This window comes from Vanacampus margaritifer, chromosome 8 (assembly GCF_051991255.1).
Source record: "Vanacampus margaritifer isolate UIUO_Vmar chromosome 8, RoL_Vmar_1.0, whole genome shotgun sequence".
Lineage (NCBI taxonomy): Eukaryota > Metazoa > Chordata > Actinopteri > Syngnathiformes > Syngnathidae > Vanacampus > Vanacampus margaritifer.
In genome coordinates this window covers 22,376,526-22,389,305 of record NC_135439.1, presented here as the reverse complement: position 1 = coordinate 22,389,305, position 12,780 = coordinate 22,376,526, and the positions used below count along the sequence as shown (strand labels likewise).

Genomic DNA, 12,780 nt, shown 5'->3' with positions numbered 1-12,780 from the left:
TATGGTACATTTCGTTCCTTGGGGGAGAGGGTTCCCCATTTTTGTAAGTAAATCTATTTTTCTGAATATTTTATTTCTGTTTTTCTGAATTTTTTTTCACTTTTTCTGAATTTTTTTTTCACTTTTTCTGACTTTTTTTTTCCTGTTTTGGGGGATTTTTTCCTTCATATTATTAAAAAGAAAAAAAGAGGAAAAACAGAAACAAATGATGAAAAACAGAAAAAAAAGTATTTAATTAAACTGACATTTAAAAAAAGAAAGAAAGCCCCCCCACCCAAAAAAAAATTGGCAGAAAAACATGTTTTTTTGTGTGTGTTTTCAAGTGAATGCAATACGCTTCCGTATAGCCCAGCCTTTCTCACTTTCTCAGTACAGAAAAATACTAGCCAAGATGCAACAATATTTAATAGTAACACCTTTGCATCCTTTTAGTAACATCTGTGACTAATGCAACATCCGTTTGTTCATCAGGGTTTGCCGGTGAATGTCGAGGACGTGCGAATAAGGGCCACGTATTCTCAAAGAAAACGGATACCCATCACAGAGGGCTTTTTGGAGGTGAAAGACAGCGGGAAGTGGAGGCAGATCTGCAATGCAGACTGGAATGAGATGAACAGCAGGGTCATCTGCGGCATGTACGGCTTCCCTGCCGACAAGCGCTTCAACATCAAGCCCTACAAGTAAGTCTCCTCAGCCAATATCAATATATTAATATTAAATGGCAGATTACATATTTCATCGCATGTTGCATAAGCACTTTGCTTTCTGGCAGTCGCCACTTAACCCTTGAACCGCTTTCCTCCCCGAGATGAAGCAGACTCAAGTCTGAAGATTCTTGACACAAAGCCAAAAACAAATTGTAGCGGATGGAGGCTGGCCTGGGTGGGGAAAGTTTGCGTAATGCTGTGTGAAAAAGTGTCTGGTTCTGTGCTGCATCTTATTGTTGCTCCCTTTTTGAGCTTGAGTGTGACCATGCTGGCATTCTGAAACATCACCACAAATGCTGGCAGTACGTACTCTGGAATGACTCACAAACAATTTGCCATTTCCTGGCAGATGAGTTTAATTATTTTAGATGTTCCAAAGAAAGTGACTAGGACATACTTTTTTTGCACAGAGTGAATTATAAATGCTTATTATCATTATCGTTGGTTTTACTAAATGCATCTGCATGCTATCTAATTCTCAATTTTAATCACAATTTTCTAAAACTTCAACTACATTACCATACTTTGAATTTGAGAGCAGCGAATGCCAGAAATTCAGTTTATTTTTAAGGGAGAAAAACAAAGCAGCAATACTCCATCTTTATTTTACCCTTCCCATATCTGTTTTGCACTAGTGGCTTTTTGTCACAAAATGGGTGACAAAAACAGCACATCTTGCGCAAATTCTACCAACTCAAAGGCACATTCTGTGAACAACATTTTGCTGAAAGCTAAAATTGCACTTTGAGGTCGGCCGCAGTTGGTTGATGGCTTCCTTTTGACCACGGGGTCATGGGAATGTTAAGGTGTTTTCACAACAAGACTGTTTTTGTGCTCCCTCACTTGAACGAGCCACTTGTCAGGCCATCAGTCTGACAGAATGAGAAATAGCACAGACCATAATAATAATAATGATGATAATAATAACAATAATAATAATAATAATAATAATAATAATAATAATGTATACAACTTGTCTAAGAGACTTAAAAATAAAAAAAACAATGACCTAAGAAGCCTGCCGGGTCGCCAAATGGTGCCCGATTTTCCGTGAAAGGGTAAACATAAAAGAAGGGTGAGGGGAAAATAATTCCCAAGCAACATGAATTGATGCAAGACTAATGTGTCTAAAAAGGCATTGGAGTAAATGCATGTGAAGTAAATGTGTTCAATCCACCCATCTTAATTATTTATTTATTTTTCCTCTTCTCAGATTGTTGGCCAAGCGGCGCAAGAAGAACTACTGGGCTTTCTCCGTCAACTGCACTGGCAACGAGGCCGACCTGTCTGAATGCAAACTGGGCAGGGAGATCGAGCTGAAGGGCAACAAGACCTGTGAGCAGGGCATGCCCGTCGTGCTCAGCTGTGTTCCTGGTCGTACCTTTGCTCCCAGCCTCAGCACAGGCTTCAGGAAGGCGTACAGAATGGAGGTAACGTGGCAACATTGTCGCCATGCAATCGTCCTTGATTGCTCTCTTTACAGCTGAAATTAAATTTGTACTCTAAATTCAATTCTCCATGCTTATGAACCACCGCCATAGCAACCCCTGGTGCGGCTAAAAGGCGGAGCTATGATAGGGGAGGGTCGCGTGGAGGTGTTGCGCAATGGCGTGTGGGGAACAGTGTGTGAGGACAACTGGAACATTCGAGCCGCCACCGTGGTTTGTCGGGAGCTGGGCTTCGGCAGCGCCAAAGAAGCCTTGATCGGTGCTAGTATGGGACAAGGTACACTCAAACACACCTGTCACTGCAAAAACAAATGTCAAATATGGTCAATTTCACATTTTTTACATTGGTCAGTCCCCACATTATTTTGTACAAATTATTGACCAATCTACAGTGTTGAAAATGATTTGCTCTCCTTGATGATGTAATGTTAATGGCTCAACAATCGCATCATGGCCATTATGAATTTTTGTATCTCTGGTCAGCTATGGAAAGAAAATATATATAGAAAATGAAAATGTTTTGGGCAAAATTTATTAAATTCAATCCTATACAGAAGTAATTCCAACTAGGGCTGGGTATCGATTCTAATTTTCTCAATCGATTCGATTCCAAGTCACAAGAGTTCAGTTCGATTCGATTCACTTCAGTTCAATCCGATATCGATGAATTATGGAACATCAATTCTTCTTAAATGTCAAGGAAATGATAAAAACTCCACAAATATTAATTTCCAAATAAAATTTTGCGGAGGCAGTAACTGGTCAAATGATTTAGTTTATTAATGAAAGGAACACGTGTTATAATCAGTTAAGTGTTACACAAACATTGACATCAGCATGGATGAGATGAAAATATTTAAAGTCAAATTCAGTAATTGAAAATCTAAACTTAAAATATTCAGTCACATATTTCATAAATTTAGAAAAATACTTAAAATAATTTAAAGAAAACAGTAAGATACAAAAAAATATAGGCCTTTAAAATTATATTTTCTTAACAATTTATACGGTGGGTAAAAAGAGATTTAAATAATCGATTCCTAGTTTAATGACTCGATATCGGGCTCGAAAAGGAAAATTAATTTGATATAAATTTTTTAAACCCAACCCTAATTCCAACCAGTTTGCATGACTTCAGTTGTGAAGCAGAATATGATCCAATTCTCTTCGCTCAACTTTCCATCATGAAACGATTTGAATTAATTGCTCTTCCACTAGATGGCTAACTAGTGAATCCACTTATTAGGTGATGTGCCGTGAGATAATGTAAAATATGTGCCATGTCTCAGAGTAACGATTGTGAAACATTAATATACTGTAGTGGGTGTAAATGCGTATCACAAAGTGGACGCCAACTGGTCATCGCGCCATCTGACACTGCTGGCACAGGGACTGGAACATTAGAAGAGTGACAATAAACACTCTAATTTTCTCTTGTATCGCTAAATCTTCTTAACCGCCACCATCACACCCACAGAACTTTTTCTCTTTCTAATTTAAATTATGAGTCACGAAAAAAATCTATATACAAAAATATGCATAAGAGTTCCACTGAACCAGAGTCCAGGTGTTAAAATGAAACATTTGACTAAAACTCTAAAATCTCCACCTGCTGTTTTTGTCAAATTTCAGTCAGTCTAGACTTGAAGTCAGCATAAGAGGCCAACAATGGACAATACGTTATTGTGTGAAATGCAATATACGACTATAAAGGAGTCACATTTGCTGAAGCAGTTATAATCATCCACATTCTCAGAGTGAATGGAGAGTAGATGAGAGTACAAAATGTTCCAGCAAAGAAAAGCAGCTGTTCTGGGTTCCAGAGGAGGAATTCTATCTGGACAGTGCACAACTTCTTTTTCATGACTTGAGCAGTGGTTACCACACACGCAGACTGGAAATAGACGATGACGCCATTTGTTTTTGGGAGTCACTAAAAAACAAGAACTCCTGCATGTCCATCTTTGCACATCAGGCTAGCTAGAGGGAATTGACTGATGTGTTCTGCTGGTTGTTGATTTATTTCCTCCGGTGGCGAGCACATTTCCGAGCGCACATCACCAAGGACATTCCTCCTCAGTCACATGGGAAGAAAGCCAGCATGCCTGCAGTACTCGCACATGCAATTGTGGAATACGTGCTTCACTGAAATTCCTTTTTAAGACTCGAAAAAAGAGAATGTTGTTAACCGTTTTTCTACTGAAACAACGGAGTTACCAAGAAGTCTAACATCTGTTTTTGAGTTGACTCCAGCAAAGCAGTCAGTCATGCGAGGCTGCCGCTGTTTCATTGTGTGACGTTTCTGTAAGATTTGGTGTAAACCAAAGATCACGTTTCTTCTTTCCAGCAATGCTATTGCAATCGTAATAGTGATTATTTCCCATTATGGACATGATGTATGACCACAAATGTTCTTCACGTGGTTGCTTTTGTAGGCATGGGGCCAGTGCACATGAACGAGGTGGAGTGTTCTGGCTTTGAGAAATCTCTGACCGAGTGTCACTTCAATCGGGATTCTTTGGGCTGCAGCCACGAGGAAGACGTCGCAGTCAGGTGCAACGTTCCGGCTATGGGCTTTAAGGACAGAGTGAGTGGCTCCTCCCACCCTGACTGACAATTACAACATTTGGTTGTACATAAAAGTGGAACTTTTCAATGAAGTACATAGTTAGCATAAATTTAAGTATATTTTCCAGTTATCTGTACTTGTGTATTTCTGTTTCTGTTGAGACAACATGTTTTTTCTTTTAGTGTGAGGACAATGTTAGTTATTATTATTATTATCATAATCATCATTATTATTAGGGATGTTTGAACCTTTTTTTTAGACTGATACCGATACCAATACTCAAATTTTCTGTACTCACCGATACCAAGTGCCGATACCATTAGTACTTATGATACATACAATTTACAAAAAAAAAACAATAAAAAAAAAGACATATAAATCCCAATTATAGCAAATTTCCTTAAAATTGAATGAAATTAATGGATCCATAAATAAGATGAAACAAATAATCCAGTGGCCAGGAAAAATAAGTCCCAATCAAAATATGTGGTTGTACAACTTCTTTTTTAAGGAATACAGTGAAGAATTAAATTCAATACAATAGTCATTTGAGTAATTGAGTAATATCTACCATGTTAAGAATTCCTCAAGCTGTTTAGTGTGTGATGTTTAATTATATCTTGTTTTGAAATCCATGCTTTTAAATTTGGAAGGCTGCTCTGTATAGGAATTAGTATACATAAAACCCAAAGGGAAACGAAAACACTACATTACAAATTTATATATAAATGTTGTGTGTATAAGAGCTATAATTAGCATCTGCGAGGGCTGTAACACATCGTTCTATTTTTAGCACCGCATGACGTTAACGAGGCAATTAAGAGAGCAGCAAACATAAATGAGGCCATTAAACATGAAGAAGTTACCTGAGCTACAAACATATATGAACCGCAGATACAGGTGATATTACTCACAAGACAAGAGCACTTACTTATTCTCAGTAATGCATGCTGAAATGGCGCTGCCGGAAGTAATGAAATAACCAAGTGTTACCTCATAAGGAGACACACAGGTAATGAACAAGACGGAACAAAACTTTCGTTCCCCCGAGTCAGTTCCTGACCAAAAAATGGCCACAAGAGTGGGGGCCGATACCAGGTTCAATATCCGTCGTGAGTACCGATGAAATTGGCCTTGTATCGGTACTCGCCCATCCCTAATTATTTTTATTATAGTCAGTAATAGTGTGCAGATTTTTTTTTACACTATCTGACACAGAGCGCCGTTGCCACCTACTGTAGTGGTTGTGCAATTTCACTTTATTCTTGTACCCCCCCCCCCCCCCCCTCCTGGGGTCACACGCTCCCCCTATTTAAGAAGGACTGCCTTAATTATTACACAGTGTGAGTAAGTTTTCCAGCCCTGGACACACGTGTGTTTGTGCTCATCACAGCTTCGGTTGTCCGGCGGACGTAATCCCTACGAGGGCCGCGTGGAGGTTCTTACGGACAGGAACGGCTCTCTGGTGTGGGGGGCGGTGTGCAGTGAGAGTTGGGGGACCATGGAGGCCATGGTGGTGTGCAGACAGCTGGGTTTAGGATTTGCCAGTCACGCCTTTCAGGTAATACTTGCTCACACACTCGGCCTGATTTTCAATTTGACTTTTACTAAGCAACAGCAACCTCTACTGACACAAATCAATGTGGTAACACTGGATGGGAACATTTGGTTTTCTCACACATATGTTAATATTTAAACAAATCTGGATTCAGTGTGACTCATTCATTCACTCAGTACATGTGCCCAAACGAATGAGAGCCAATAAGATAGCTGTGCCAAACATTCTGCATTTAAAAAGATAATGCGTATGTTTTGACGGACACTGTCAAAGGGTATTTGCTGAACATCACTTCAAGCATGAGGGGACGCCTCAACAGGTCAAAATAAGATTGAGTGCTTGCAGAGTTGAGTAAACAAGCAGCCTATTTGATGTTAACTGCCGCCAATTAATTCCCAACTTCTCTGTGAGCAAGACAAAAGAGACAAGGCAATTTTTCTTTGTTGGTTAATGCGCATTGTCCTAAAAAGAAAAAAAGAAAATGGAGCCAGCCAATACTAGTTAGCCCCAAGGACACATTGTTGTCTGTTCTAAAAATAGCTCACCAGTGAAAGGACACTGACTGAAAAAAGAAGAATTAAAACAGAAGAAGAATGTAAATATTTATTTAATCGCAGCATGACACATGTTTCGTCTGTGCTAGATATTAATTTTCATGTTTAAAAATAACATTGAAAAAAGGTTATTTTAGAGCTGTAATTTTCAATACTGTATTACTGTTATTTTTCTCATGGTTATATTTTATCATTTTGTTTTATTATTTAGATATATTATTCTTATCATATTTCATAATGTAATAAAATATATATATATATATATATATATATATTATGAGATATTTATTATTTTTCCTTTTTTTATTATACTGTCAGAATCTAATATCGGGTAATGCTTATATAGGCACATTGCGAGATGTGGTGCTGGATATAGTAGTGTTAACTCAAGTTTGAATTTTCAACAATACAGTAGTCTGACTCGGCTTGATAAACAAGGCAACAAACTGCCATCAAAGCCACACCATTTTCCTTATGGTGGTAATAATACTCAATTTTGGCTGTCTGGGCTTTAAATGCTACAGCATGCGCACACCATTAACAGATGGAACAAATGACAGCAAACGACCGCTGAGATGCTATACAGCACGCCTGTCCTATTCCGTAACTCACGTGCAAAATGTGATTTCTTTTCCATCAAGCAATTTGCGTTGTAAATCCTCCACATCAGTCATGTTGGAAACTTTAAAGTGCTCGCCATGTGATCGAGGAAAGAGGCAGAGTCAGCACTTTAGGGACAACGTATCCCCTCTCGCCGCGTGTCCTATACTTTGTGATTATCTCTGCCTCATGGAAGAACATTTATCAGTAAGATAATGGCAAGGTTTGAAATGTTTCCACGCATGAGTCATTTAAAAAAAATATCTAGTCTGACTCCAGGTGTGTCAGTATGTCATCATTTACAAATTAATACTAGACTGAGTGCAATTTCTGCAGAAATTGCGTCGGAATCCTGAATTCTTATGAAGTAAATTGAAAGATAAATTATGTGAAAATTACAAAGTAATAATAGTGGAATAATTTGACAATCTTCGGCCTCCCTGGGTGGAGTTTGCATGTTCTCCCCGTGCTTGCGTGGGTTTTCACCGGGTACTCCGGTTTCCTTCCACATTCCAAAGACATGCATGGCAGGTTAATTGAACACTCCTAATTGTCCATAGGTGTGAATGTGAGTGTGGATGGTTGTTCGTCTCTGTGTGCCCTGCGATTGGCTGGCAACCAGTTCAGGGTGTACCCCGCCTACTGCCCGAAGCCAGCTGGGATAGGCTCCAGCACCCCCGCGACCCTTGTGAGGAAAAAGCGGTCAAGAAAATGGATGGCTGGATAATTTGACAATGATAAGTATTCAATATTGCATTTGCAGTTAAGAGTTGTCCAAGTGGGGTTTGAACCCAGGTCTTCCGGTTTGGCAGGCAATTGCTCAACGCGTCTTGTTCAAAATCATGGCTTATGGCGTATTTATGTTGAAAAGTGCCATCTGATGCAAAAAGGTATCGATGCTGAATGGGGACACATGCTTTTAATAATTTTAGTGAAATTATAATGCATTTCCTGATATAATAGTCAGTTGGTTAGCATGTAATCACTTAGCATAATTGCATTGGTTACATTTGCTATGTGCAGTCAGGGAGGTGGGATTCGAACTTGCAACCTCCTGGTTACTAGACAATGCAATTTACCAAGTGCGCCACTGAGCAGTATCAGAGAGCTGGTAATGATGATCAATTGTATGTATGGAAGTAGGCGTGGAAAGTGGGACTTAGAAAAAGTTCAACGTCAGTCCCATTGAAAATGAATGGGGAAAAGTTGATAGTTAACGTTAAATTATGTGAATATTGTAAGTAATGTGGAATCAGATGATAAATACCCCGGAAGGCGTGAATTTTTTTTTAAGCAAGTTGAAATTTGAACAGTGTAAATCGGTAGTATTATGTGGGAGTTGTTACAGGGCAAAAAAATTGCAGAGAATAAAAATCAACATATGTTGGAATGTTTCAGCAGTCCCACAATTAAGCTAATGTGTCTCCAAAATGAATTAGAAGCTTTTAATGCTATGTAAAATCCATATTGCTGCTTTGGCCAGGAAATCTTGTGTCAACTTATATATATTTTGTATGCTTCTCTGTTATCAGGAAACCTGGTACTGGCAGGCCGATGCTACAAGTGATACGATTGTGATGAGCGGCGTGAGATGTTCTGGCACTGAGCTGTCTCTGGATCAGTGCCTGCATCACGGGAAACATATTCAATGTCCAAAAGGGGGTGGACGCTTTGCTGCTGGGGTGGCCTGTACGCTGAGTAAGGACGGCTCCTACATCCAACCTGTTTGAATGTACTCTACACACATGATTCCCAAATCCTAATGTGTGTCCCATCCAGCGGCCCCTGACCTGGTCCTGAACGCCCAGGAAGTGGAGCACACGGCGTACCTGGAGGACAGACCGATGTACGCCCTGCAGTGCGCCCAGGAGGAGAAGTGTCTGTCCAGCAGTGCCGACAAGGCTGAGCAGAATTCGTACCGCCGCCTGCTGCGCTTCTCCTCTCAGATCCACAACAACGGCCAGACGGACTTTAGGCCGCGGGCGGGGCATCAGTCCTGGACCTGGCACGAATGCCATAGGTGAGTCGGTAACATGAACTGCCGTTCACTTCTGACTCACGGGTCCTTTGACGCAGTTTCTTGCCGTCTATATGCAGACATTTCCACAGCATGGAGGTGTTCACCCACTATGACTTGATGAATGTGAATGGAACTAAAGTGGCAGAGGGTCACAAAGCCAGCTTCTGTCTGGAGGATACACGTTGTGCAGAAGGTACATCCATTTGTTGGTTCAACCTTCAGTAAAAGAGACGTCAAATATTTTCATTTCAAAAATCTTCTGTGCGCCACTCGTCTAAACACGGCATTCTAATTACGGTAATATTGCACTTGTGCAGTATGAGTTAACAGGGTTTGGGCAGGCATCATCAAATCGAATTGGCCGGTAATGCTTTTTAATGTAATTTTTAAATACAACTTAAAACTAAGGTAATTTCCACGTTGTACTGTATATCCACACACATATACATACATATATAAATATATCCATATACTGTTTGTATATTAGGGCTGTCAGTCGATTACAATTATCATAATTAATCGCTTGATTTCCAAAGTTAGCTCATGATTAATCGTAACTTAATCCCACATATTTGTTTTAAATGTACAATAAAATATATTTTTTCAGGTTTTTCATACTCTTGTTAATTAACAAATATGGTTAGTAAATATTTAGTAGTCGTATCAGTTATTTCAGTGGTGTCCATACTGCAGCCCGCCATCCATTTTTCAGTGGCCAGCGACATTATACTTAAAATGGGATTTGACACAGTTAAAAAAAAAAAAGTTGCGAGATAGTCAAGGTAAGAAGGGAGGGTGTCAAAAAATAGGTGCCACTATTACAAATAACTTGGTTTATTATACTGTAGCCTTTTTCTAGATGTTGCAAAAACACAAATAATTTGTAAAAATGTTTAGGACTAAACACAATTTCTCTTCATAACATTACATGGCCCTTGTGTCCTTCCGATTTTCTGAATATGGCCCTCAAACAAAAAAGTTTGGACCCCACTGATTTAGTTAATTGATACAGTAATTCATAAGCGTTAGACAGCTAACAGTTACAGTTAAAATGAGTGTGAAACATTGAGTCATATATTTGTGTTGAGGTAATTTTCTGCTACGAGATGTCATTAGTTTCATGTTGGAGGTTGGTGACAGGAACATTACATTTTTCTTTTCAAATTCAGAGCAATTGGTATTTGGGACATTTTGCAACTTGTGGACTCCAGGCCATTTTGTTCATTTAAATTATAACTCGTCACCAGACTTATTGATGTCATTTTTTTTTTTAAGTATCAGTGGCTGGTATCAACTTCTTTCGCAATTATCCAATACCTTGAAATGACGCCGGTAAAACCCCGATAGCAACACTCAGTATTGGTACTCACCCATCCCTATTTTTGTCCCAATGTTCAAGAAACCAGTTTGAAATGAGACAGACTCGTCCATACCATACTTCCGTAGCCTGTTGCATTTACATGATGATACAAGCTCGCCCAACCAATGAAAAATCCCTTTATCCGCGGACAGAAACTATATTGCACTATTATCAAGTTAATATGATGAATCTCAACTGACAGGCATTGAGAAGAAATATGAATGTGCCAACTTCGGAGCACAGGGCATCACGGTGGGCTGCTCAGACACCTACAGGCATGACATTGACTGCCAGTGGATCGACATCACAGACGTTCCACCTGGTGACTACATCCTCCAGGTAAGGATGGGGGCACCAAAATAACCAAGATTTACAATTAGTTGCATGATGATGAGCCCATTTATAAATGCCACAACACAACAAATGACATGCACGTTATTCCAGGTTGTGATCAACCCAAACTACGAGGTTGCAGAATCCGACTACACCAACAACATAATGAAGTGCCGCAGCCGCTACGACGGAAATCGCGTGTGGATGTACAACTGTCAAACAGGTGAGCTCTTACTCATATCAAGGTGACGACGACAATGACGACGATTTTTCATTGTCATTGTTTCTGAATTCACAGGCGGCTCACGGAGTTCAGACAGCGAAGAAACATTTCCCGGCCTGCTGACCAATCAGCTTTTGCACAGGTAGACGGACAGAAAAACAGATGGACGGACATTAAGGAAGCGCTCAGCAGGAGTGTTTCACAACCACTAAAGGAGAAGGACATGGGACGGCGTACAAAAAGTACATATGGACGTTTGAACATAGTGCGCCATTGTAGTATTACATTCACAAGTTCACAGAAAGACACTTTTACGAAATGTGTCTATAAAATCCTGTTTCGATGTTGGTAAGCTGACGATGTGGTCAAAAGCAGCTATATTTCTTCCAACTGACTGTGAGGAAAATGATCCAGTAAATTATTCAATCTATAATGCCACATGCAGTACAGCTCTTATTTTGTGGTGAAATGTAAATTTTTGTATGTGGTGCTTTTTAATAACTGTCAGGGAACATTGCAGCCAAATATTTTTGTAAATGAAATGTGCCCACAATTACCTTTGAATGGTTAGTACAAGAACGTTTCAGCTCCATTTTGTCCAAGAAAAACATTTTGGTGCTACACCATGTTTCAGAGTTACATACATACATACAGAACACATGACTTTGCTTCTATTGTTTTACTTTGATTTTATTTGACATTCTACATGAACAAAGTAGCAAAAGGTAATGCTAACACAATGCTATTTGATTTTCTTTTAGGACTTGAACAGGACACAATTTAAAGTATTTGTATCTTCTGCCGATGAGTCTGAATTCCAAATACTTGACCTCACCTTTGAAAAGGTTTTATTTATTGACTTGCTTTTGGCTTACACATGCGCTCCATTATCACTTCATCTTCCGTTAAATTATTGCTGTCAGGAACCGTGGCGAAGCCTCAAATGTGTCTGTGAGAGAAATGCATTTTTTTGGTCATTTTGTAAATGTGACTAATTCCCTTCATTTTATAAGGGTGTCAGTCACCTGCTGCCTCACGGATTTGATTGAAATGTGAAAATGCATGACATTCTCTGTAATAAAGATCGATGGTGAAAGCAAAACCTTACAGTGATTTTGAATGCTTAAGCAAGAAGACAAACTCACAGGAGCACAAAAATAAAGACAATGTTAACACCCACCATGTCGTATGAAAGCAATAAAACAGAGAATATACTGTAGACTACATCTGAAACAGACTTAGATTTATTTTCGAACCTTTCCTGTCAAAAGAGCCATTTTAGGCCAAATAAATAGCAAAAAATCTGTCTGGAGCCACAAAACCTTTGAACATTATGATGAACGAAACAGTGTGTTATTGTTAGTCTCCTGTACTTGGGCCCAAGAGGCATTAGCTAATTTTCTTCTAC

The 12,780-nt window shown here is 39.3% G+C and overlaps 1 protein-coding gene across 1 annotated transcript in view; it reads left to right on the top strand.

The window, feature by feature from the left end:
* loxl2a (lysyl oxidase-like 2a) overlaps nt 1–12,479 on the top strand; it is a 30,377-nt gene extending 17,898 nt beyond the window's left edge. The window contains exons 4-14 of the mRNA XM_077572526.1: nt 472–680; nt 1,921–2,137; nt 2,249–2,432; nt 4,591–4,742; nt 6,118–6,285; nt 8,969–9,134; nt 9,216–9,456; nt 9,534–9,649; nt 11,019–11,155; nt 11,261–11,372; nt 11,448–12,479. Coding sequence (XP_077428652.1) covers nt 472–680; nt 1,921–2,137; nt 2,249–2,432; nt 4,591–4,742; nt 6,118–6,285; nt 8,969–9,134; nt 9,216–9,456; nt 9,534–9,649; nt 11,019–11,155; nt 11,261–11,372; nt 11,448–11,518 — 1,773 coding nt within the window. The 3' untranslated portion in view covers nt 11,519–12,479. The remainder of the gene's footprint in view (nt 1–471; nt 681–1,920; nt 2,138–2,248; nt 2,433–4,590; nt 4,743–6,117; nt 6,286–8,968; nt 9,135–9,215; nt 9,457–9,533; nt 9,650–11,018; nt 11,156–11,260; nt 11,373–11,447) is intronic.
* Nucleotides 12,480–12,780: the final 301 nt, after the last annotated feature.